Source organism: Delphinapterus leucas, chromosome 7 (assembly GCF_059928025.1).
Source record: "Delphinapterus leucas isolate spDelLeu-1000000601 "Yukka" chromosome 7, BTC_Dleu_Yukka2, whole genome shotgun sequence".
NCBI lineage: Eukaryota > Metazoa > Chordata > Mammalia > Artiodactyla > Monodontidae > Delphinapterus > Delphinapterus leucas.
The window spans coordinates 85,059,703-85,087,528 of record NC_143135.1 but is presented as its reverse complement, the minus strand read 5'-3'; the positions used below and the strand labels follow the sequence as shown (position 1 = coordinate 85,087,528).

The window sequence follows — 27,826 nt, the reverse complement described above, 5'->3', positions numbered from 1 at the left end:
GAAGAAAAAATTACTGTGTAATCTCAAAAGGTTTGGGGATTTGATTTTTTATCTTATTTTTTTAAAAAGAGTTGAAAATAATAAAAAGTGAAACAGATTATTTTCATACAAGCTGACCCAGGGTAATCAGTCACCCTGATTACAGCAGGCCTTTCTGGCTACATGGGGTTGTTGCCTTAGACAACAGAAGTTGTCTACAGCTTTTGGATCAGCATGGCAGAAGCACCTCCTCCTCCGTTGCAAATACTGGCAAGACCATATTCTCCTTGCTTCAAGGCATGAGCCAAATGGACGACAATCCTGGCTCCAGACATCCTAGGATTAAGAAAGCATTTTGGTACTTTAATGGTTTACAGACTGTATGAATAACCAAATTAGCCATTACTTATAGCTGAATTTAACTACTTTACTTTAACTTGGGAGACTTGTTTCAAGAAGGGTTACAGCTTTTTTTTTTTTGGCTGCAATGAGCGGCACGCAGGACCTTAATTTCCCAACCAGGGATCGAACCCATGCCCCCTGCAGTGGAAGCGTGGAGTCCTAACCACTGGACCACCAGGGAAGCCCCAAGAATGGTTACAGCTTTTTGAAAAGCCCAAGCATAGATTTTACTCTTAAATTATCTTCTTCAACATAAAACAATATTAGTTTTCAAGGAACAGATGTGATAGATCTGTGTTCAATGGGGATCCTATCAGAAATGGTATTTGCCCTATGAAGGATGGGTGGGAAGAAAAACTGTTAAACCAAGAGTAACAAGAATTATCATGAAGCAGTTTAAGTTTTGATAGGAATATACAAAGGCAGCCATTAACCTAGGTATATTTTTCTTTATAATTTTACCTACCCAATTGGATGTCCAAGAGAAACAGCTCCTCCATTGATATTCACTTTTTGGGGATCAATCTCTAGCATTTTAATGTTTGCTAGTACGACCACACTAAAGGCTTCGTTTATTTCCCACATTGTAATATCTTCTTTTTTCAATCCTGCATCTTTAAGAACCTAAATTTTTTAAAAATATAGATTATGTTCAGATAATTAAGTCAAAACTTATTTTCATTATCTTCTTGAAATTCTGCAATTTTCGTTTATAATTCCCTTTGATGTAATACATAAATATGGAGTTTCTTAGTTTCCAGGAGGAAGGGCCCTTTTATTTTCTGATTTTAATTTCTCATCTTTTGTTTTTGTTTTTTTTTTGCCGGGGGGGGGTGTGCTGCACAGCATGCAGGATCTTAGTTCCCTGACCAAGGATCGAACCCATGCCCCCTGCAGTGGAAGTGTGGAATCCTAACCACTGGACTGCCAGGGAATGCCCTAATTTCTCATCTTATTGCATTGTAATCAAAGACTTATTTGCATTATCGTATTTCTATTATTTTGGAGAGAGAAAACTTCATTTTCTTGAACATTCCATGGATAACTGAAAAAAATATACTCTTTATTTAGGGGTACATAGCTGATACATATTCTTAAGATCTACTTTAGTGATTATATGTTGCTTAGTTCTAGATTTTTTATCTATCAAATGAAAGAGGTATACTAGTCTCTACTAATTTTTCATTGCATCCCCTAGAGTTTCTGCTTTATAAAAGTTGCTGTGGGGTTATCTGGGGCACAGTTATTCAGAGCTATCGTATTTTCATTGTAAATGATTTATTTAAAGTCTTATTATATGATCTCTTGTTTTGATAGTTCCTCAGCTATTGCAGGAGGGTGTTTATCTTTAGAAATTTTTTTGTTCTGAGCAACAATAATATTAACATGAAACTTTTGTTCCTCCTTGCTCTCTTCCTCCAGCAGGCTCAGGTAGCTTTCTAAGCTGTACAGCTCAAACAGCTTCCTCTAGTTCCAACACCGTGAGACAAAACATGGTACCTACCTAAGTGTAGCCACTTTTCTAGCTCTCAGAATCTAGCTGAGAAGTGTTTATCACCCTTCCTTTCCAATGTGATGCACATTCACTTTCAGAAGCTGTATAACTGTGTGCTTTCTGAGATCTGCCACCTCTGGACAGATCATCACTCCCTGTTGTTTCTGATCCTTCTCTATCCTTATTCCCCACTGATTTTTTTTTTTTTTTTTTAATCTGGGTGCCACCCTCAGACATTTTCTTTCAGGGTGAGGCCCTCTACTTCTGAAAGGGAACATTTGCTGGAGTCTTCTGAGATCCCTTAACCCCTAAGCCAACACAACACTGTCTCCTTTCCTGGGACCCCTTAGTAACTTCCCACAAAGACTCAGACTGACAATTGGAGCAGATAGGTCCTCTCCATCTCCAGTTTTACTCTGAGACCAGCTCCCATGAGTTCCCTTTCAGGATGAAGACTGCTCCTTCTAGTAATGAATATTTGCTTTGAATTCTAGAGCCCTGGACCCTCAGCATTCCCTTCTTTTCTCTGCTGCACCAACCTCCCACTTTGCGGTTGCCATTCCAGGTATGTGAGTTCCACACAAGGAATTCAATCATGTAGTTTTATCTGCTCCGCTGAAAATATAGTTTGTGGGCTGCCCCTTTACTTTTGTTGTTGTTATCCTTGTTGCTCTCTAATTGTTTTCAGGAGAAGTGAGAAGATTTGAAACTAAGCTACCTCTATGCTTTGGTGGATGAGTAACATGTAAAATCTAAAACATGCAACCTTGGTATAAGCAAAAACAGAAATTGGCACAATGAATTATGGTCTGTTATTTTGTTCTCACCTTAGGTACAGCATATGCAGGTGCAACTGGAAAATCAATAGGTTCTACAGCAGCATCAGCAAATGCTTTATTAAAAAAAATACGTCGTTAAAATCTTTTTACAAGCACCCAAAGCTATATCTAACAACTCATATAATATGCAAAAATGCAAGTTTCCTAAACATTATAGTGTATTTAAATGTATTTGTGCCTTTTCTAAGATTCTACACTTTACAAGATTATACCAGTCATCTAAGCCATTGACTTTCACAGATAGGGAGTTAGGGGAAACTGCCTCCAGGGACACTGACATTATCTAGAGATATTTTTGGTTGTTGCACAGGTGGAATGCCACTTATTGTAGTATCTAATGGGTAGAAGCCAAGCTGCTAAACATCTTACAATGCATAGAATAGCTCCTACAACACAATTATTTGTTGTGAAATGTCAATGGTGCTGAGGTTAAGAAACCATGATCTAAACAAAATGGTATCTGTTTAACTCCTTATGAAGAAGGCAAGGCAGATTTTACAGCTAAAAAGTCTTAAGGAGACTGAGGACATGCCAAGACCACACAGTTAATAATTAATGCCAGTACAATTAAATTTTTTGTATCTCTATACTCCTAAGCCCATATTCTTTTTATTCTACCTGGCTACCTTTCCCCACAGTGCCAGGGGAAAACATGTACCCTGTAGTCCCCCACACATCATCCAGGATAGGGAAAGATTTTTAAATGCTTTCTCTTATACAAATCAAATACTAACGAAAATATTGAAGGAGGTTCTATCTCAATTAAAACATGTACTAGTTAAATTCTGTCACAAAGTACAACCTACAGACAGAAATAGCCAACTTCAATATTACGTATAATATTACTGGCAAAGAACCTCAATTTCAGGAAGAATATAGCGGTTTAGGAATAAACAAGTTCAGAACATTTTCTACCTGCTATTCTTGCCAGTGGTTTAACACTGAGCCTCTTGGCTGCATCTGCAGTCATCAGAACCATAGCAGCTGCTCCATCATTCAGTGTGCTGGCATTGGCAGCTGTTACTGTACCTGAAAGTATCAATGAGCATGACATCAGAACATTCTTTCACATTGAATTCGTTTGGATCAATTTAACAAATTTCTGCAGAATACTGCCTGGGTTGCTAGATGCATGAAGATATGGATGGAGATAATTCCTGCCCTCAGGAAAATACACATAATTAAATGTGTATGTATATAACACAATTAATGTCAGTATGCCTTTTTACGTTAGATTTTTTTAAATATATATTTATTTATTTATTTGGCTTCACCGGGTCTTAGTTGCTGCCCCGTGTGGGATCTTCGTTGTGGCATGTGGGATCTAGTTCCCAGACCCGGGATCGAACCCGGGCCCCCTGCATTGGGAGCGTGGAGTCTTAACACTGGACCACCAGGGAAGTCCCCTTACATTAGTTTTTTGTAACAGTTTATTCAAAGCTACCTCAAAAGGCATGTGTGATGGCACTGGGTAAATGCTGGTTCATAATTCCTCAAAGATAAGGACCACTTCATATTTTTCCTAACAAACAAACACTAAGTCTTTGCTTATTCACAGTAGAGCAGGCGCTCATTATATATTTTTCAAATCAGTGTCAAAATCAGGTATTTCTTCTTCTCTACAATCAGTTGAAGTTAAATGAATAATAAAAGTCACTAAACTGTACATTCTAAACAGGAGAATTTTATGGTATGCAAATTATATGTCAATTAAGCTGTTTTCTTTTAAATACCAATGAAGACCCTAAAATAGACTGCTGCTAAAATTATAAAAATATACTTTTGCAATATAAATTTTTTTTTCTTTTTTTGGCCAAGCTGTGAGGCTTGTGGGATCTTAGTTCCCCGACTAGGGATCAAACCCGTGCCCCTGCTGCGGAAGCACAGAGTCCTAACCACTGGACCATCGGTGAATTCCCTGCAATATAAATTTTTATATGATGCTTTAATAAAAAAGATTAATCCACTCCTATAGTTAGTATTGAGAAATTCAGTCAAAAAAGGGAAAAAAGTTATTTCAGACTATTATCGCAGCTGTATACAGCCAATTTTAAAAGCAGAACTGACCTTTTTTCCTAAAAGGATTTAGTAACCTGGGATCCCACTTACACTAACATTCAACATTTATTTGTTGAGAACCAGGCACTAGAGATACAAAAATGAAAAACATCTATCAGCTTAGTCCTCCAGAGGCTTACAGATATTTAACATAATATGTAAACTTGACTTTCATATCACGAAAAACTTTCAAGATGAAGTGCATATGAAAAACTGTTCTACATCATTCTACAACCTGTTCCAGAGGCTTTATATATTGAAAGTATTAACTGTTTATATAAAATAAATAACTAATAAAAAACATACTGTATAGTACAGGGAACTCTACCTCAATACTCTGTAATGGCCTATATGGGAATAGAATCTAAAAACCAGTGGATATATGTATATGCATAACTGATTCACTTTGCTGTACTGCAGAAACTAACAACATTGTAAATCAACTACACTCCAATAAAAATTAATAATAAAAAACAAGTTCAAACACACACAGACACGCAAAGAAAATATTAACTGTTAAGCAATTTTAAATATACTTTGTATAAATATCATATGTTTTGTTAACTTCACTTGAGCCTGATACATTGAAAATGTTAAATACCATCTAGTTGTTTTCTAGAATTTTTTTAAATCCTCAGGCAGTTCTAAGACGAGATATGGTATACTGACTCTTTTTTCTTATGCTTCATTTCTTAATACTAACCATTTTCTTTTTGGAAAACCGTCTTCAGCTTTGGAACTCTGCTAAAATCAACATGTTTATATTCTTCATCTTCTTTCACCACTACATCTGGTTTACCTAAAACAAAAATCTTTTAAATTAAGTAATCTTAGCAGTGAAGATAATAATTAGTTGCTCAGTAAGAAATGGTACACAAGGTGCCTGGTAGTCTGTGCTTCCCTGTATGCCCACATACCTTAAACCATCCCAAGTAAATTCCACTCAAGAATCTACCATCAATAATTTCTGTTAGTGTCTTAAAGAAGAGTTTATTAAGTAGCCTGATGCAATTTAAATCTTCTATTTAGCCACATCCCATTCTCTTCTCTCAGCCTCCTTCTATGATCACAGACCTCATTCTTCTAACCCCAGGGGAAGATGTCCAACCTAGGCTGGATAAGTTTTGGTACTCCATCATTCTCATCACAGTAATTATTTCTAGAATCGAAATGTAACCTAAACCAAGTTAATTGAGTCTTTACTGTGGATTTATTTTGCTGCAATTGGTGAGGAGGTCTCTTTCCTTTGTGACTGAGAGCCCTACAGATGTGACCCTGGAGATGGAGGCAGCACCACAGAAAAGCTGAGACAATAAAGAACAAAAGCAGCACAGAAAAGCCAAGACAGCATGTCCTAATGGTACTGACTACCCACTTCCAATCCCTGAAGTTCCCAGAGCTGACTGGTTGCTGCCATATATCTTTCAGTTCTGGGACGAATCCCCAAGTGGCCTTCTAATAAATCCCCCCCTTTTCACTTAACTTACTTAGTGTGTTGTCTGTTGCTTATATTAGGAAGAATTATATTAGAAATTAAATTAAATTATATTAGAAATTAAATTTACCTCTGAATTAGCAACATTTCCCTTTAATAACCATAAGCAGCAGTGTCAGCGTCCTCAGTTGAAATTAACAAAGATAAAAATGTACTAAAACTCAAACAAAATATTTAGCAACACATAAAGTCTACTAAAAATTAAAATCTATTTATCCTTCAACCTTTTACTGTAATTGTGACAGGAACAACTTCATTTCCAAATTTTCCAGCTTCCCATGCTGCTTTACTTCTGGTATAGGAGTTAATAGCATAAGTATCCTGTTCATCTCGTGCAATATTCAGCTTCTTTGCAGTATTTTCAGCACAGTTGCCCTGATAGAAGTTGGAAGTTTTAAAAAACTAATTAACTTTGCATAACATAAAATAGTGGTTAGTAGTTAAATTTAGTTTCTTAAAATATACTTCTTTCTGTACTAGGTAACTTTTTTACTCATGTCTCATCCTCAAATACTTGAATTAGCCCAGAAGTTGCTATTTTGAAGACAAATAATTAAACACCTATGGAATCCATTATTAAATGTCAGAAAATGTCCTATTTCAGTGTGGGGCAATTTATTCAACAGTTGAGCCAAGTTGATGCAATGAGCTTAGAAAAACATTTTCCTAAAATGAATGGCTCAATCAACATTTATATCCTTCAGTTCAGTTTCTGAGATATATATATTGGACTTTCCTGGTGGTGCAGTGGTTACGAATCTACCTGCCAATGCAGGGGACATGGGTTTGATCCCTGGTCCAGGAAGATCCACATGCTGTGGAGCAACTAAGCCCGTGCACCACAACTACTGAGCCTGTGCCCTAGAGCCCGCGAGCCACAACTACTGAAGCCCGTGGACCTAGAGCCTGTGCTCCACAACAAGAGAAGCCACCGCAATGAGAAGCACGCACACTGCAATGAAGAGTAGCCCCCACTCACCACAACTAGAGAAAGCCCACATGCAGCAACAAAGACCCAACGCAGCCAAAAATAAATAAATAAAAATTAATTAAAGTGTATATATATATATTTTTTAAATCAAGCAGTATTTTATATACATGGCATTTCTCCATTAAAAAGCAATAATTACCATATGAATTTTATTGTAGACATCAGTTAGCCCATCTTTTACAATCAAATCTTCAAGCTTTATGCCACCATATGGTGTTGCTCCTCTGTTCATTACATAGGGAACATTGGACATGCTCTCCATCCCACCTGCCACCATCACATCCTGCTCAGCAACACACAAAAACCCAATGTCAATTCAAGTAGTACTGTTGACTTCTGAACAACACCAGGATTAGGAACGTCAACGCTCCACACACTTGAAAATCTGTGTATAACTTCACAGTCGGCCCTCCCTATCCATGGTTCTACAGGTTCACAGATTCAACTGTAGTACGTGTTTATTGAAAAAAATTTGCACATTAAGTGGACCCAGGCAGTTCAAATCCATGTTTAAGGGTCAACTGTAGTTGCAAACCCATTATACCCTTTACACAGCTACAACAAACAAGTATTCTACATGGACTTTATTAAACATTTGCTATACAGTCACTATAGGAAGTACCCTCTTGACACTGGTAAAAGGAAATGGTCTGAAACGTGTAATGATAATTAAGATCAGAATCAGACATTAATAAGAATGCCAGGAATCTTTAATGTAGAACCATCTTCTGAAATTCTTCTAACCCTTCATTTCACTGACACTGCCAAAAACGTAATCTCAGTTCTCGGAAATAATCCGACTTCCTTGATTGTGATCCTCCCAATCAGCTCTTCCCAGATAGCTATAGTAATTTTCTACTTGATCATCTGATATGCAGCCTGTCCTTCCACCCAAGTGTCATCTATACTCATCTGAGTCATTCTGGCTAGACTGTAAGTCTGGTCATTCCACTCCTTACAGGACTCACCAGCATAGCACATAAGGCCCTTTACAATCTGACTTCTCATTCCCTTTCCAGTCTCATGCCTGGACCTACACCTGAGGTCATACAGAATTGTTTAAATATCTTCAAAGAGATTTCCCTGGTGGTCCAGTGATTAAGACCCTGCACTTCCACTGCAGGGGGCACAGGTTCAATCCCTGGTCGGGGTACTAAGATCCCACATGCCACGCAGTGCAGCCAAAAAGAAAAAAAGAAAATCAAGTCTTCAAAGATACCGTGCTAATTCACACCACCTCTGCACTTCTGACCTATCCACCAACATGTAAAACACCTACATTTCCTTTAAAACTAATCAAAACACAGCCACTTCATGCTTTCCCTGACCACGTATTTCTATCCCTTTTTGGAACAGTTTCCCTTCCTTCTTTTGTGTTCCCCAATTACTGTGCATTGCTTTTATTAATAATATTACACTGTACTGTAGCTATATTTATGTGTCAAATCTTCTCACTAAACTAAGCTCCTTTGAGGCCAGAAACACTTGTCATATCTATTTTTATGTCATTAGTGCCTGGCATATATAGTAGAAGTTTAATAAATATTAATCAACTAGCCTGTAATTACAGATTAACAAAAGAAATTCATTTGCATTATAAGCGCTAATTTTAAAACATAGTTTAATATAAAACATTAATGTAAATATAAAATTAAAGCCAATATTATATTCTCACAGTCTTTAATCAAGAATAAAGACACGGGCTTCCCTGGTGGCGCAGTGGTTGAGAGTCCGCCTGCTGATGCAGGGGACACGGGTTCGTGCCCCGGTCCAGGAAGATCCCACATGCCGCAGAGCGGCTGGGCCCGTGAGCCATGGCCGCTGAGCCTGCGCATCCGGAGCGTGTGCTCCGCAATGGGAGAGGCCACAACAGTGAGAGGCCCACGTACCACAAAAAAAAAAAAAAAAAAAAGAATAAAGACAAACAGAAGTTCTGTACCAAAGAAACCTAAATATTTTGCCTGTTTTCAAATATGGAGAGTCTCAAATAGTTCTCATATAAGTTTTATTCTGTTATCCTGAAATACTGAGTATTTTCTGGGGATGATGGCGATAATAAGTGACAGAAATTAAGTTATCAATTATTCTACAAAATATAATAAAAGTGGCCATTCAAAATAAGGCAATTCCTAGTATTCCTCTAAGTCAGATAATTTTATACATGCACAAATGAATCAAAGAACACTAACTGAAAGCATTTGCTAGAGAACCACAAAAAAATCAACTGAGACAAAATTTTCCTTGTCATTCAAACCATTCTGAAACATCTAAACAATTTCATGACTGTTTGACAAGGGTTTGGTAATACCTGATGTCAGTGTTACCTCGTGTATAGGCAAACAAGCTCTCATAAGCTATGGAAAATATGTAACTGGTATAACTTTCATGGAAAGCATTTGAAAATATCAAAATTTTTAAATCTCTGAATCCGAAATTCTCCTCTTAGGAATTTTTCCAAAAGACAGATTTGCACATGATGAGATTTTTTAATATTTTGTTCACCAATCTCCAGTGAATGTCCACATAGTAGATCCTCAGCTAATGATGGGCAAAACCAGGATTTGAAATTAGTCTGGCTCCAGACTTTTTGTTCTTAACCACTACACTATACTGCTTAGTACAGTGAGTTAACAAGAATTGATTTAAGTATTTATAATTACACAAAGATATATATAGGGGTACTCTCTGCAGCATTATTTAAAATAGTGAAGAACTGGAGACAACCTAGATGTCCATTCAATAAGGACCCATAAGTATATTATAGTTGTTCAGTTCAATAGAGTACTATCTTATGTGCTGATACAGAATGACCTCCAAGACATTACATGGGGCACTGAGTTTAAGAAACTTCCCCAAAGTTTCTCTGCTCTTCGGTGGCAGAATACACAAAAAAGTGATGAATAAGTCAGAGATTCAAAGTGGGGCAAGAAGAAAGAAGATTTTTCATTTTATACTTTTCTATACCATCTCAGTTTTTAGCATGTGTATCAGGTATCACTCTTTTTTTTCTCTTTGGCTTGCCTTACAACTGGAAACAAAGCAAGGGAGGAGTAACAGCAAGGGTATGCATAATTATGATTCTTGTACATGTAAGAAATAATCTGCAAACACCTCACAACTGATTTTTACCTTGGTGTGTTATACCCTGATAGGCTGGAATGCACTAGACAGGGATAGGGACACCTGTTTTCTAATTTTACCCCTGTAACTGTGTTTGTAGTCCTCTCAACCTCCTTCCTCAACTGAAAAAAAGGCTTGGATCTGATAAACTCTTAGGTCTACGAGTCCAGGTCTAGACTCCTAACATCCAGCATATGTTTGCTGAGCAGTCTATCTCTTGCTCAGTCTCAGGTAAAGACAAGATCAAAATCATCAAGGCCAATAGAAAGCCTGCACAATTTTACAGCTGAACCTGAACATAAGGAGCTATAAATTAGTCATCAATTTTGGGCTCAATCAACGATTTGATTACCAGGGTCAGCACCTTATTCTCATTTATGATAAAAACCCTTCTCATTCTAGCACAGACAAAATTTACGGTGTCTTAAAATCAACCAGAATCTCTAAGTAAAGGGGCACCCAAAGACAAAAACGTCCTGGCTGAAAACTACTTTTTAATACCAGACACTTGAGCTATCATTTTGACCTCTACTTCAAATGGAATTGGCAAATCCAGACACTCCTGAGTGTCTGAAACAACAGAGCAACTGCACTTATGAGAAAGAATCTCACTTCTAGAGTATGAATATGCTTAGATTTTTAGTGTTTTTTAGTACTGCATATTATTTTAGTTATAAAATGGAAAAGAAGGTACTTCTTACCTGATGTCCACACATAAGATTCTGAGAGGCCATCATGATGGCTTTCATTCCTGAGGCACAAACTTTGTTTACAGTGGTACATGGAGTAGAAATAGGTAAGCCTAAAACCAATATAAATCATACTTTTGAAGAACAAAGATATTCTTCAAATAAACTGTAATAAAATAGAGCATGTTAAACTATAATCTGCAACATTTCTTCTGCCAATATAAGTCTATTATGCATTTAACATTTTATTTAAGCTGAAATGACTTCCATTTTGCCATGTCAAACATTTAAGTATAAAAGCAAAAATGTAGTCCTAATACCTGCACCCAGTACTGCTTGCCTTGTAGGGGCTTGTCCTTCACCTCCTTGTAGAACATTACCCATATATGCTTCTTTCACTTCTTCTTTTGGAATCCCTTTTTTAAAAAAATCAAAAAGACATTTCCATATTTTATTCAATTTAATAATTAGTAATTACCTAGTAAAGTACGTGACATTATATAGCAGGAATGGTTTCTTTTTCTTGTCAGTTTTGAGCTTCATTCGTAACACTCTAGTACAAGGATTTCTTTTCAAGGGAATTCAGAAATGTAGGCATTAATTCGTTTCTAAGTGTTACGTATATAGTAAGTGCAAAATAAACATTTGTTCCATTGAATCACTACCCCTCAACACCAAAAGTAAAGCACTACTAACCTGCCTTTTCAATGGCTCCCTGAATTGCAATGGAACCAAGTTTAGTGGCTGGCAGAGAGGAAAGGCTGCCTAGAAAGGATCCAATGGGTGTTCTTGCAGCACTTACTATGACCACTTCCTGGCAAGACAGAAGATGGTAAAAATTATTATATTTAAATATTTTACCCACATCATCTTTCATAAATAAACAATTCATAGATATATTATCCAAAAAACAGACTTTTTATGAATGACTAATTACCCATCAAAGATGAAAATAATATTAGAACAGCCCTAAAATCAGTTCAATTCTGGTACTTTATGATTTAAGACCTAATAGAAAACCTAAGAAAAACCAGTTCTAAAATAGGCATAGACCAGAAGCTTAAGGTTCAATTCTATTCCTTAGTCAAAATTTAAGAAATGATCAGTTTACCCTTGTTAACTGCATAAAAACTCCTAATTAAAGGGCTTCCTTACTGAAGGCAAACTCTGGTCTAGGGTCAAGACCTGTATGTTAGTGGGGGCATACCACTTAACTAGGACACAGCCAGAGCCATATTTCTTAAACTATTAATAAGACAATATAAAATTTAAGAAAAAGATAAAAGCTCTCTTAAATATTGCAAAACACTATTTTAACAATTCTCTCCTTACGCTTGCCTTCTACATGCTCTTAGATAAATACATACATACATACATACATAAATTCTCATAGATAATAAGAGAACCATTCCCTAGATTCTGGTCGAAGGCTATTACTAAGTCTTTTTAGAAACCGTTATGAAACAAAAGGAGGACCCCTCAGGAAGCACTAGGTGACCAGGTGATGGTCCTTCCTGTCTAATCCCCAGTCTCCTTCAGCCCCTTTCTTCTAGTATCTTCCATGTGGCCTCTGCAATGTACCAACCAACACAATATAATGGGGGTTCCCAAAAGTAAAGGAAGAACACTGCCTAGTTTTAGAGAAGGTTGTTTACCATAGACAATGACTGGGGGAGAAGCAGAAATTATGCAGGGCGCTAGACTGAAATTTTTTAGGGTAATTTGGGAGTCTGACTTAATATTTCAATAATTAGCTATTCCTAACCACTGAATCATCCCAAGCTGACCCTCATCTATACATGCTTTAGAGTATGCATTTTTAATAGACTACATTTCCTTTAAATGCTTGAAATTTTAAAGCACAATTTAAATTTATACTTACATTCAAAGTGGGTTTTGATACATAACTTCGTTCCACATATCTTATTTCCTGTAATATAAATATTTGTTATGATGTAAAAAATATTAACCTATATCACTTTATACTTCTCAGTAATGGGATTATGGTTATTTCTTTTTGCTGCATTATACTTTAATTTCCAATTTTTCCTGTTCACATATCACTGTTACAATTTTTAAAATTACTACTTTTGTAATATTCTCATCTGATTAACTGTTCATTGGAAATGTATGTTTTAACTTCTGATGAATTTATCATCTTAAAATTTCTAAGCCTTTTTAAGTATAAGCTTTATAAAATGTAATTTTAAGTTAAATCTAAGTTCTAAATTAAGTAAGCCCAAATCGGGCTGCTGCTTATATAACCTACTTACACTGAAGGATTCTAGCATATTATCTGTGACCCAACTCTGAATTTAAATTTCCTACTTGTAGTAAACATGCCAGCCATTGCCTCTCCAGCTACACCCCTTTCTCCAAAGGGTCTGGAAGGGACAGCCCTAAGTACAAGGTGATTCCCATCGTCCTCCCACTGGCCAGAGCTGACAGGACCAAAAATGGAATGGACTTTGAACTAAGCTAGCACTCTGAGAGACCCAATCAACTGAATGATGATGGGCACTTGAAGTGAAAGGCCCAAGGGGCTGGAGTTAGTCAGCAACACCATGTAAAAGCAGAGGTTACAGCAAAGAGAAAAGCCACAAGTAAGCAGAGAAGCAAAGGAATGGAACATATACACTCAGAAAAGGAAGAAAAGACCATGCCACACTACAAGAGACAAAAGAAGATAACATAGTTAGTGATTTTCTAGTTAGGGTCCCAGCAAGGCCAGCTTTACTTTATTTCCTAAACTTGGATGTCCAAAGAGCTTGCCTATTGTATATCTTCAAAAAAGTCCCTTTCTACTTAGCTAGTGTGAAATGGGATATTGTTCCTTGCAATCAAAGGGCCTTTTCTAAACCACTTTAAAGTCTCTGGTTCTGTTTAGTTGAAGGTTCCCTGGTTTCTCCACTTTGCCCTGGATCCCATTCCAGTTGCCTTTTCAAAGATGCTACATCTTCCGTTATCCCTTCCCTCTCCCCAGTATCATTCATCCCCTTTACTCCTGGATTATTCTGTAAGCATAGTAATAGGCTTCCTCCCACCTGAAAGAATTAAAAACAAACCTCTTAACCCGGACTCCCATTGAGCTTTCACCTCATTTCTTAGTTCCTCTGTACAAGAGAAGTTCTCCAACAAGTTACCTACAATTTGCTTCCTTGTCCTCACCTCCTATTTACTGTTCAACCCCACCCAATCTGGCTTTTATCTATCCTTTTGTTGGCTCTGACCAAGATCAACAATGTCTGAATAGCAAAATCCAATAAAGACTTCACTATACTCATCTCATCCATTAAGCAACCTGGGACTCACTTTTCTCCTTGGGGAAACACGCACAGTGGTTAAGAGCCTAGGCTTACTAGCTGAGTATTCTTGAGCATTAAGTTTTCTAAAATACTCTCCACATGTTGTTGTGAGAATCAAATGAGGTAATATGTGTAAACCACTACACAAACCCTCCATTTTCTTGGCTTCCATTTTAACACAATCTTATAGTCTCCCTCCTATCTCTCTAGTTATTTTTCTCAGTCTTCTTTGCTGTTTCATCCTCCCCTTCCCAACCTCTAAGTGCTGGAATGTCCCAGGGCTTTGTTCCAGGCCCCTTTTAATTTTCCATCTTCACTGTCTCCTTAATCATATCTAGCCCTATAGCTTTAAACAGCAATTATGTCCTGGTGATTTCAAAATTTCTATCTCCAGCCTTGACCTCCAGACTCATATATCCAAGTGCCAACTTGATAGCCTGAATTTAATGTCCAACTCATGTCTCTCAATTTCCACCCTAGAACACTAGTTTTTTTTTTTTTTTTAATGGTGGGAGTGTGGTTTATTAAGCTGTGCCTTAGTACAGGCTCTGAGGTTTGCCCATGGTGCTTTTAATGTACAAAATGTTATGCCAATTTTTTTCTTTTTTTTTAAAATAAATTTATTTATTTATTTTTGGCTGCATTGGGTCTTGGTTGCTGCACACGGGTTTTCTCTAGTTGTGTCGAGCGGGGGCTACCCTTCGTTGCAGTATGTGGGCTTCTCCTTGTGGTGGCTTCTCTTGTTGTGGAGTACGGGCTCTAGGCGCATAAGCCTCAGTAGTTGTGGCACGTAGGCTCAGTAGCTGTGGCTCGCGGGCTCTAGAGCGCCGGCTCAGTAGTTGTGGCGCATGGGCTTAGTTGCTCTGTGGCATGTGGGATCTTCCCAGACCAGAGATCAAACCCGTGTCCCCGTCACTGGCAGGTGTATTATTAACCACTAGGCCACCAGGGAAATCCCCTGCCAATTTTCTTGAGCAATGACACCAGGAAGTTGACAGCTAAGTGGATGTTGTACACAGCTCATCATCTGTCATCTGCATGTGGCCAACAGCCACTGCCAGACACAGCACCTTCTTCATCTGGAACTTGATCGTGGACTTCACTTCATCAACTTTGGCCACCATGTTCTCATTGTGGGTCATCACGGAAGGGAACTTGCCAGCCTTATTCAGGCATGGGTCCAGGATTCATGGGATCTTCTTGATCAGACTCTGAAGCCAAAAAGGCATCATACTTCTTGGCCAGCTTCTTGACCAGTTTCTTATTCTTGTTGAGTTTCCTTAGCACCTTGATGCCCATGTGGGGTATATCCACAGCCTTGGCCTCATCACAATGCTGCTGGTCCCCCAGAACACATATGGAGAACTTGGGGCAGGGAGTGGACTTAAGCCCAGAGCATCCACATTCACCAACAGCTAGTCTGGCTTCCCAAACTAGCCGGCAGGCTCGGCCAAGGCCTCCCCACACCTCCCCTCTTGTTTTTTTTTTGTTGTTGTTTGTTTTTTAATTTATTATTTCTTGGCTGCGTTGGGTCTTCATTGCTGTGCGCGGGCTTTCTCTAGTTGCAGCGAGCAGGGGCTACTCTTGCGTTGCGTTGCACGTGCTTCTCATTGCGGTGGCTTCTCTTGTTGTGGAGCACAAGCTCTAGGCACACAGGCTTCAGTAGTTGTGGCACACGGGCTTAGTTGCTCTGCAGCATGTGGGATCTTCCAGGACCAGGGCTCAAACCAGTGTCCCCTGCATTGGCAGGCGGATTCTTAACCACTGTGCCACCAGGGAAGTCCCTCCCCTCTTGTTTTAAGACCCAGTGTGGGGGTCTGTCCAGCCACACCTGCCTGGAGCAGGGGGTCTGAACTACCCGGGCACTTCAGTGCCACATATGCCAGGCCATCTCAGCCTCAACCAGAGCCTGAAGGGAGGAGACGGGCACAGGGACACTGAGGGCTGGGTGGGATGAGAATGGTGCCAACCTGGCAGTGCCCAAGAAGCGTTTGTCCTTCTGAGGGTCACAGTTGTTCAGGCTGATCTGAAGCTCCACCATCTCCAAAAACTTCCGGGGCTTGCGCTGGTTCCCATGCAGGACTTCCCGTACCGCCTCGTAGAGGGTGTCACGGGAGACTTTGCTGCTCATGGTGCCTCACGCCGTGATAACCGGAAAAGTAGAACACTAGTTTCTTGCCAGCATTTCCCTCCTCAAGACATCACATCACAATCTGCCCAGGTGCTAAGCCAAAATCTTAGGACTCACCCTCCATCTGTGCCTAATACCTAGAGATACTCTATCACAGGTACTGTCAATACTGTCTAAAATATACCTAAATTCTTCCACTTTGCTTCATCTGCACTACTGCCACCTAGTCCCAGCCACGATCTCTTGCTACTGTACCAGCCTTTTACTTCATTTCCTGCATCCCCAGCTTCCCTTCTTCAGTCCATCCGGTTTTTAAAACGTAAATCAGGGAGTTCCCTGGTGGTCCGATAGTTAGGATTTGGTGCTTTCACTGCAGTGGCCCAGTTTTAATCCTTGGTGGGGAACTGAGATCCCAGGGGGGCTGAGATCCCACAAGCTGTGTGGCGTGGCCAAAAAAAACACAAAAAAACAAAAACAACCCCCCCCACACATACACACACAAATGTAAATCAGATCACATCGCTCCCCTGATTAAAATCCTTTGATGGGGCTTCCCTGGTGGCGCAGTGGTTGAGAGTCCACCTGCCGATGCAGGGGACACAGGTTCGTGCCCCGGTCCGAGAAGATCCCACATGCCGTGGAGCAGCTGAGCCCGTGAGCCATGGTCGCTGAGCCTGCGCGTCCAGAGCCTCTGCTCCACAACACTGAGAGGCCCGCGTACAGCAAAAAAAAAAAAAAAAATCCTTTGATGGCTTTCCATTGTTCTTGGAATGATATCCACAGTCTTACCCTTATCGTACAAGTTCCTGGCTCCTGGAACTGGAGCTCCTGATGATCTGGATGGTATGGTATGATCTGGCTCCTAATGTTCTTTCCTTTTTCTTTTGGTCTTCTTTTCTAATGTTCTTTCCAAACTCATGCCACTCTTGCTCTGTGCCAGCCACACCAGCCTCCTCTTTGTTCTGAACCCATTCCCACCTCAAGCTCTCTGCAGTGTGCCTCTGCCAGTAACAGTCTTTCCCCAGCTTGCCTTGGCTGATTCATTTTTGTTCTTCAAGTCTCAGCTCAAATGATACAACCCCAGAGTGCTTCTCCCTGACTATTTAAAGTTGGCTTCTATTTCAACATGATTATTTCCTTCAAAGCACCTCTCACACTGTGTAAATACAGGGTTCACATATTTAATCTCTCTCTCTCCGTATAATGCAAGCTTCTGAGAGCAGTCCCGTCTTTCCCCCTTCCCTTCCTCCTCCTTTCTCGTTCACTGCTACATCCTTGTCACTTGGCATAGTGCCTAGAGCTCATTAAATATCCCAGGAATGACAAAATTATAGTAGGATCAAGACACTGAACATAATGTGTGATAAATATGTGATAAATGAACACAACTAGTTAAGTTTTATTTGCATATCACAATCATCTTTCAAGGACAGCTCAGCTGCCCCAAGAACTCTAGAGACCACCCTTGACAATGCAGGCAGAGGTAGACACTCCAGTCTTAGCTTCTGCACACCCTGTGCACACTCTATTTGTCCCAAACACATAATTCTGTAACCCTCACTGGCCTGTCTCCCCACTAGACTGTAAGTTTCAAGAAGAGACTGATTTTATTTTTTATCCCAATGATGGCAAGAAACGCTAAACAAATGAACAAAGTCTGGTGCTTACTAGCAGCTCTGAAAAACATTTGAGGGGCTTCCCTGGTGGCGCAGTGGTTGGGAGTCCGCCTGCCGATGCGGGGGACACGGCTTCGTGCCCCGGTCCGGGAGGATCCCACATGCCGCGGAGCGGCTGGGACCATGAGCCATGGCCGCTGAGCCTGTGTGTCCGGAGCCTGTGCTCCGCAACGGGAGAGGCCACAACAGTGAGAGGCCCACGTACCGCAAAAAAACAAAAAACAACAACAACAAAAAAAACACATTTCAGGTAGGGTAAATATATTTTGAAGCCAATAAAATGGGATAATGAGCTACAGAGTGAGGGCCTATTTTACATGGGATGTTCCACAGAGGGCTCTCTGGAGATGTCACTGGAGCTGAGAAACTGAATATTAAAGAGTCAGCCTGGGGGGACTTCCCTGGTGGCGCAGTGGTTAAGAATCCTCCTGCCAATGCAGGGGACATGGGTTCGATTCCTGGTCCAAGAAGATTCCACATGCCGCGGAGCTACTAAGCCCATGTGCCACAACTACTGAGCCTGCGCTCTAGAGCCCGCGAGCCACAACTAACTGAACACACATGCTGCAACTACTGAAGCCCACGCGCCTAGAGCCCATGCTCCGCAACAAGAGAAATTACAGCAATAAGAAGCCCACGCACCGCAATGAAGAGTGGCCCCCGCTTGCTGCAACTAGAGAAAGCCCATGCGCAGCCACGAAGACCCAACACAACCAAAATAAATAAATTAAAAAAAAGAGTCAGCCTGGGGAAGATCTAGGGAAAACAACATTTGATGCATTGGGAAGAACTAGGACAAAGGCCTTGAATTAGAAACAAACTTGGCGCATGCTAAGTATAGAAAGTGGAACAGTAGAGTGGGAGCCACATACTCAGGAGAACACAGTCTGAGCTGAGACTAAAGAAACAAGCAGGGACTAAAGAGGCCATGAGAAGGACTCTGGATTCTAGTCTGTGCAATGAGAAGCCACTGAAGGCTTTTCTATTATAAAAAGACCACTCTGGCTGAAGTATAGAGAACTGATTGTAGGAGCAGGAGTAGAAAAAGGGAAGGAGATCAGGCAAGAGCTCATGTGGCTAGTGCTAAGGAGGTCACAAGAGGGGTGGATACAAACAGATGTATATGGAATATGTTTTAGATATAGAACCAGCCAATGGGTGGGTATTAGTATTCTTATTTTACAAGTAAGGAAACTAAAGCATAGGCAGGTCAAGTAACCTGCCCAGAGTCACAGAGCCAATATGGGGCAGACCTGGGATTTCAAATCCAAACAGTCTCACTCTATTATACATATAGTTTACATATTATACATATATACATATTATATTATGCATATTATATATTTGTTATACATATTATATATTTTATTTAAAATAGTAATAAAATTTAGGAAGCTGAGGCAACTGCTCTTTCCAAAGTACTGCACTATTTTTGAGTAATTAATGATTTGCTTATGATATTCTTCGCTAATCAAGCATGTCATCAGTGATACTAATTTTTCATTATTTCTGTTCACAGGAGACAAATTCATGAGAACTATCCATATGCCAAAATAACTGTAAAAATCAGTAAAATGAATTAGAAATTGAGCCATTATCAAGGAAACATTTTGAGAAAACAGATTAATCATTTAAAAAAATTTTCAACTTCTTAGAGGATTTAGCAGTTAGTATTCAAAATACCTTGTGTTTATGCATATTATTGTCTGTATGGGGAAGCAAAGTTCCCTTACATAAAACTGATATCCCAAATCTGTATTTCTTCAGGCCTTTATAAAGTTCTCCAAGTATTAAACAGTTATGCTAATTTCAATCAACGCTTTTCATTTTATGTATATGTTCATTTTATGTATTTCATTTATATAATTCCTTTGTTAAAATCTTATATAAACACTTATATTAAATTTTTACATCGTTGAATGCTCCCTCTGTTATGGGTTGAATTGTGTGCCCCACCCAAAAGAAGTCCTAACCCCCAGGACCTTAGAATGTAACTTTATTTGTAAATGTGGTCCTTACAGAAATAATCAAGTCAAAATAAGTTCATTAGGGTGGGCCTTAATCCAATATGACTGATGTCCTTATAAGAAGGGGAAATTTGAACACAGAGACAGATGCAGGAAAGGGAAGTGAAGACACAGGGAGATTGCCACGTGCAGACAGAGGACTGGAGTGATGCATCTACAAACCAAGGAACTCAGATTGCCAGCAAACCACAAGAAGCTCAGAAGAGGCACTTGATTTCGGACTTTCTAGCCTCCAGAACTGTGCAACATATCTGTTGTTTTAAGCTGCCCGATATGTGGTATTTTCTTACAATGGCCTAAGGAAACTAATACACCCTCCTTCTTGGAAATCTACCCTCCCTTGGCTTTCAGGTGACACTACATTCCTCTGGTTTTCTTCCACAACACCATCCTCTCTTTTCATTCACCTTCACGGGTTCCCACTTGTTCTGTCTGTCCTGAAATAGTGTCTCCCAAAGGCCCTGTACAAAGCCCTCTTCTCTCCTCTGTCTACACACTTGCTATAGCTGGGCTCATCAAGGCCTGTGGAACTCCTCTCTCAGCCATTCACAGCCAGTCAGTCATTAAGTTCAACAGATTCTATCTCCATGCTATCTCTTGAATCTATCCATTTCTCTCGGTGTTTACTGCCAATCAGATCACTATCACCACTTACTTGCTTACCAAAACATTCTGTTCTTTTTTTCTGTATAAGAAAGGGCTGAGAACTGAGGTTCAAAACTCCACAGGGTGAAAGGGAATGGGAAGGGAATGCAAAAACCACGAGTATCCATCAGGCTTCAACCAGGAAAATAAAAACCATTCTATGTGAAACAGAATTTAATGCAGAGAATTAAATGCACAGGTGAGGGACTTCCCTGGTGGCACAGTGGTTAAGAATCCACCTACCAATGCAGGGGACACAGGCTGGATCCCTGGTCTGGGAAGATCCTACATGCCGCGGAGCAACTAAGCCCGCGAGCCACAACTACTGAAGCCCGCACGCCTGGAGCCCGTGCTCCTCAACAAGAGAAGCCACTGCAATGAGAAGCCCACGCACTGCAACGAAGAGTAGCCTCCTCTCGACACAACTAGAGAAAGCCCACACGCAGCAACAAGGACCCAACACAGCCATAAATAAATAAATAAATTTTAAAATAAATAAATGTACAGGTGACAGAAGAGCTGAGAACAGGAGACAGCAGCACAGAGATTAGCAACAGGAAGGCACTAGCATGCTCAGGCTGTTAAGACAAAGGGAAGAAGCAGGGTTACCAAAGCCAAGGGGTCAGGGTCACCTGGCAGAAACAAGAACCAAAGGACTGGCAGACATTGTCAGAAACACAATCTAAGGTAGATAGAGGAAAAAAATAATTATCCTGACTTCTCCCTTCTTATCTCCCAATCTTCCACCAGTTTCTGAACCCAAACAGAAGCCAGATGATGCTGGCACCTGCAAGGGTCGGCCTCACAGCAATACAGAAAGAGAAGAGAAGATGAATCTGGGAACAAATAGGCTCAGAACTGGCACAATGCAGGATTTGTTGTTGTTTTTTTTTAAGTCTGAGTATTAAAGGAAAATTATCTTGGTTCAAAATAGCAAGACAGGACTTTAAAGGAGGGAATGGTCAAAAGTGTCAAATATAGTACAAAGAAAAGTCAAGAAGAAGAAGAAAAAATACAGGAAAAGAAAATCACTGGTATTCTTCTGTTGAGCAGTACAGAAATCTAACTGCAAAGGTTTAAGGAGAAATGGATGTAAACGAAGGTGACGAGGAGGACTACTCTTTTGACCATAAGAAAAAAGCAATTCCAGCTGGAAAGCAACAAGCTCTGATAAAGTCCATAAAGGTTTCTTGACCGTAAGGGAGACCTGTGTGTATTTGAAGGCAAAAGAGAAAAAGCCAGTTTAATGGGTTAGAGATCAAGTTCCATTCCACAAAATGGCACTGAATATTGAAAACCTGTTAAGACAAACGGATTTCCTTGGTTCATTAAATGACCACTTAATTCAAGTAACAACCAATACAACTAATTCCTAGAGCTCAATTAAATGAACACCACAAATCATATGCTACATAACCTACAACTTCATTTTTCTCATCAGCAACAATTGTGTTTGATTTTAAGCTCCCAGTTAAACTATAAATTAAGAGGGTTCTGCACTTGGTTTATGTTTTGTTTTGTTTTTTACAAAATTAGAGTACTTATTTCACCTAATTCACCAATAAATGTTGGTTAAAACTCAGGATGACCCAAGTACATTTTTGTGATTTCCGACATACTAACAAATATGCTAAGAACTCATGTTTCCTGGAAACCCACTCCTCCTGACTTTTCTATTATCTCAGTCACCCAGGATTAATTTTAGACTCTTCCTTTTCCCTTGGCTCCCACCCTCACTCTGCATTTGTCAAGTTCTACACTTATTCTTTCACAATCTCTTGCATAGTGCTCCTCCCTTTCAGCTCCTACTGCCAACACACCAGTTCAAGTTACATCACACCTAACAGACAATAGTTTTTTCCCCACTTCAATGCTCCTATACCTCTAATTATGACAAGAGCAAAAATATCAACGGTCCTCACTGACTTAAGTCAAATCCAAACTCTTACAATATGACTGGATTTCAAACTTTATTGCTCCAACCAAGCTGGAAAAGTCAAGCTTCACCAACCACACCCTTAACTTCTCTACCTACTCTTTAGCTTTTGCCAGGCCCTAAACATGTGGTGCAAGCTAGCTTGCTTTGATGTACGGAAAATAGTAGATTCTTTCAACGCTGTCGCTCCTGTGTTCCCTAAACACAACAGCCAGAGGAGAAACACGGCTCTGGACGCCCTTAATACGTAAGCATTACTCATCAAGAAAGTGAGTAGCCATTTATTTTCCCTTATAGGTTTGAAGTTGCTCCGAGTCGGTACACCTTTTTATTATCACCCTGTAAGCCCATAATGATTACCTATTGCATGAAATCAAAATCTCTTGACAATAACGCTCACAAACATGTTTTAAAGAAAAGCTCGAAAACAGTTTTACAGGCCTTCCCTACCCGTCGGGCAAGGTCAGAACCAAGCCCGCGCCTTTCTGCCTGTCAAAATACCTGCCCCACCTGACACACTAGAAAGCAATTATCACGATCCGGGAAAGCCCCTGAGAATGGAAACGCCCTGTGCGAGCCGGCAAGTCTGAGCGCGTGGCTTTCGGGGCGTGGGTCCCTCCGGGGGCTTCCTCAGGCCTGCACTTAGGGCTCCTTCCGGCCGCGAGGCCGCCGGCAGAAGACTTCCGAGGCGAGGCCCGAATTCCAGTCCCTCTCACCTGCATCTGCCTCCGAAGCAGGGGTCTGCGCCCGCGGGCGCCACCGCGCAGAAGCGCCGCCAGCACAGCCATGGTGGCCGAGCGCCGAGCGGACAGATACCAGCGGAGAGATGTGATCGCGAGCGGCGGGTCCCCGACCCCGCTTCAACCGCCGACCTGGCCGCCTCCTCCAATAGCAGCCTCGGGCCGCGACGGCCGGCGGCCATTGGCCGGCAGCAGAGGAGGGGAGGGGCGGAGCCTGGCGCTGGGACGCCCGAGCGGCGCGTGGAAGGAGGCGCTGGCTTAGAAGTCTGCTGATAAGGTGCTAGGTCCCCTTTCCACTACTTCTGACCTTCTGAGACCAGTGGTTTATGTGTAACCTGGGCCTTTTCTGTTCACTGGGCCTGCCTCTCTCACTTAGTACCCACAAAGCACAAAGGAAATTCATGAAAATATTTTCAAGCAATCCAGTTAGCTTTTCATTTATGATGAGATAATTTTGCAATTGTTTCTTAGTAGGAGGAAGAAGAGGAATAGGAAACATTAATGCCTAACTTTGAACAATTAATAAAATTATATTAACCTTCACAAAAACTCCATGAATTAGATGCTATTATTATCCACCCTTAACTAATGAGATAACTGAGCTACAAAGAAGTTAACTTATTTTTCCATGATGGCCTGGAAAGTGGTAGAGCTGGGGTCTGAACTGATAGCATTACATGGCATTGCTTTCCTGTACCTATTTCCAGAGAATGATGTGTTAGGTATGATGTTCTCACGTTTTGGGAACCCACTGCTTAATTTTGGATCTTCAGCTGGAGACAGCAAATTTTTGTGACTTTGTAACATTGTTTTCGTTTATATTTATTTTATTTATTTATTTAATTTTGTTCTATTTCTTTAATTTTGCTTGTTGTTGTTGTTTTGGCTTTTTTTTGCCCAAGTGGCTTGTGGGATTTTGTTCCCCAACAGATATTGAACCAAGGCCCACAGCAGTGAAAGTGCGGAGTCCTAACCACTGGACCACCAGGGGATTCCCTATACTTACTTTATACAGAAGATGGGAGTGACAACACACAAAGTGAGCACTTTAACCCTACTTACTCCAAGCCAAACCCAGGTTTTTCCTAAAGTAAAATCCCCACCCTTAATTATGTTTTGTAACAAGTGGGAGATTGTATTTTTCAAAGTTGGCCACACCAAAAGTTAGTGTTGGGCTGCACCCCAGCAGGACTTCAAAGTTTGTAATTGCCCAGCCTCAAGATGGAAAGAATCCAGAGTTAGCGACAGAGACATCAATGGTTTATTGGATAGGGGATCTTACTTACACCCAAAGCAAGAGGGTCCTGGAGAGACACACCATTGTTGGCAGCAGATGGCAGGCTGGCAGTGGCAACAGTCTTCCCTACCGGAAGAAGAGGGAATTGTTACGGGGGAATTGATATCAGGTTGCCTCATCAGTTACCAGGGAAACCAGCAGAGGAGACAACCCTCACTGCCCCTTTGATAAACCATCTTTGTGGAACTGTTCTGATTTAAAGATTACAACACTCACTAGCTGGGGCCAGGGCAAGTAGGTAGGCATTTACTGATCAGGCTCTATGATTAAGAGGGAAGGTCAGTCAGGTGAGTAGGGTATAGGTGAAGCAGGGTCTGGTTGAGGGATGTACAGAGAGCAAGAGAACAGCCATCTTGGGTGGCCTAATCATACAATTAGCCTACCCTACAAGCTCTTCTTTCAATATGACTCTTGCTCACTCCTCCAACCAGAGGTGGGGTCGGTGTTCCCTCCCCTTGAATCTGGGGAGGGAACACTGACTGCCCTGACCATGGAGTATCACAGAAGTGAGGTATGTGACCTCCCAGGCTAGGCCTAGCCAGAAATATGGATTAAAAAAAGCTCTCTGATGATTTCCAGTCCCAGCCTTCAACCTTCCAGCTGAGACCCCAGACATCACGGAGCAGAGACCAGCCATCCCTTCCTGTGCCCTGTCTGAATTCATGATCCACAGAAACGAGAGAAAATAAATGGCTATTGTTGTTTTAAGCCACTATGTTTTGGGGTCATTTTTACATAGCAATAGATAAATACAGCACCCCTATCTTTACTTTCCCAATCACCCTAGGTTGGTCCCTTAGAGTGGTGTGTAATACCTTCACCTACCAGATCCTCTATAATCAATAGGTCACCAAGTCCTGCCTACTTCCTTTGAATGTCACACTCAAGGCTTCTCTCTTGCTGACCCTACTGTAGGCCAAGCACAAACTTTTTCGTACCTACTGCTTTAATGGCTATGAAAGGAAATCATTACAATGTGTACCAGTGCTGAAGTTGTGTTTGTGTGTGTGTGTTTGTGCATGTGTGTGAAGTGTACAAGATATATCACATCTTGATCTGAAAAAGTTGAATTTTAAAGAAATAACTGAGAAAATTAAACAGCTAGTCTGGCCTAATAAACAGAGGCCAAGGCTAATAAATACACTAGGTGAACAAACAGCAAAAGATGACTGGTTATAATAATAGCTCCTTACATAGTTCTTAGTATGGGGCATTTCTTTCACTGTTTAATTCTTTAATCCTCACAAAAACCCAATGAATTAGGGAGCTTTGTTACTCATTTTATAGATGAGGAAACTTAGATTCCATAAATTGTCCAAGGTCACAGAGCAAGTAATTAGTGACAGAGCTACAATTTGAACCCAGGCTGTCTGGTTGCCAGAACTAGGCTCTTAACCTCTACACTAGTTTTGCCTTACGAGAGACTTGCCTTAGAAGCACAGGGCTCAGCTTTGGACAATTCTGCTGTCAAAAGCACTATCAGGAAATATTGCCACTATGTTGGACAGGATGACTTCTAGAGAAGTTCAAAGAGACTTAGGGGCAGTTGGGAGGAAGGAGAGCAAATTTACTCCTGAGCTACAGCAGATAGCTTCCCTTCAAACTAAAATTCAGAAAAATAAGGCAGCCAAAATGTAGTTAATAATTTCATTTAAGAATCTAGGAATTTGGAAAGTCAAGTTTTTTTTTTAAAGAAAATAGGGAAATTCACTGCAACAAGAATAATTGTAGCACTTGAGTGGCTTACACTTAGACTCCTAAATAAATAAAATCTAATTCTGATCTTTATTTACATTTATCCAAAAAATTTAATTAGGAATCCATTCAAAGCATAGAATTGGGAGTTAGGGCAAAGAAGTAATTGTTGACGGTATTAAATAGATGAAATTACCCAAAGAGTCTACAGGGAAAGAAACTTGGGGAACACCTGCATTTAGGTGGAGGAAGAGGACTCACCAAAGTAGATGGAGCAAGAATTATAAAAAGAAAGGTAGCAGAGAATCAGATTATGCTGTGAGCTGTGTCACGCTGGACCCTCCACCTCCACTTCTTTATACATCTGTGATAATCCCCATTCACACCCCGGATGTGAAGCCACAACCACCCTGAGGGGAAGCAGAACCAAAGCAAACAGACAACAGGACACTAAACTTTTTATTCCAGAATTCTAAAGTCACAGTTCAGGTAGAAGACAACAAGTATTTGAAATCCATTTTTCCTACCCCTATCCAATACTAGTTAAGTAGAACTCAGGGGAGAAAGGCTAGAGCTGGAGAGGAAGCCAGAGGATCAGCCTCTGAGGAGTGTCCCTGATCTCTGTCTCCTCCTGCAGCCCAGCCACAGGGGAATGTGACGTTAGAATCATCCCCTCTACACACACACACACACACACACACACACACACACAGAATAAATTCAGTGGTATGACGGAGAGTAGATCTCAGTTCCCTGATTCAAACCAGCTTGTCTGAAAAGGTAGCCCACATGAGCACTCGAGGTTAAATGGAAGATTGCTTAGGGTGCTTGGATATGAGGAGCCTAAGGTAGCCTCACAGAAATTCCCCATGACCCAAAGAGCCCCCCCATACAGCTAAATGGGTGATTTTCCTGTTATAGCTGTGAAGAGTACAGAAGTTAGCTGAACTGGAGCTGGTGATCCTCAAGAGGCTCCACTGTTGGGAAAGAGGCCCTCACCATACAAGTCATACAGGCGTTACCATGCTGGATATGAGGCAGACCAGGACGATATCATACCCAAGATAGAAGGGGTGAAGGGAACAATCCTGAAAGTGACAAACCTTTAACTTAAAATTTATGAAAAGATAACTGAATTTGACTGAGTTTAGGTGAAAATGACTAGATTAAAATTTCTTCCATGAGATAGAAATGAAGTGTTTGAATAAAAAAAAAAATTAAGTCCAGTTTAGAGAGAATTTAAAGCTTTTTTTTTTTTTTGCATATCTGAATTTGTAGCTTCAAGTTATCATTCCTATCACATTAG

At 40.5% G+C, this 27,826-nt stretch overlaps 1 protein-coding gene across 2 annotated transcripts; it reads right to left on the bottom strand.

Moving 5' to 3' along the window:
- Positions 1-31: 31 nt before the first annotated feature.
- Positions 32-24,836, bottom strand: ACAT1 (acetyl-CoA acetyltransferase 1). 2 transcript variants are annotated; one of them, XM_089915514.1, is made up of 12 exons: positions 24,815-24,836; positions 12,951-12,998; positions 11,765-11,882; positions 11,389-11,484; positions 11,081-11,181; positions 7,399-7,542; positions 6,493-6,643; positions 5,477-5,572; positions 3,631-3,744; positions 2,704-2,768; positions 848-1,005; positions 32-315 (listed from the first exon to the last, which is right to left on the bottom strand). In XM_089915514.1, exons 4-12 carry the CDS (start codon positions 11,450-11,452, stop codon positions 195-197), a joined length of 1,014 nt encoding a protein of 337 aa, XP_089771640.1. In that variant the 5' UTR covers positions 11,453-11,484; positions 11,765-11,882; positions 12,951-12,998; positions 24,815-24,836; the 3' UTR covers positions 32-194. The 2 variants fall into 2 exon arrangements, with proteins under 2 accessions (XP_089771640.1, XP_022417323.1); XM_022561615.3 differs by lacking the exon at positions 24,815-24,836 and adding an exon at positions 23,505-23,732.
- Between the last annotated feature and the right edge of the window lie 2,990 nt (positions 24,837-27,826).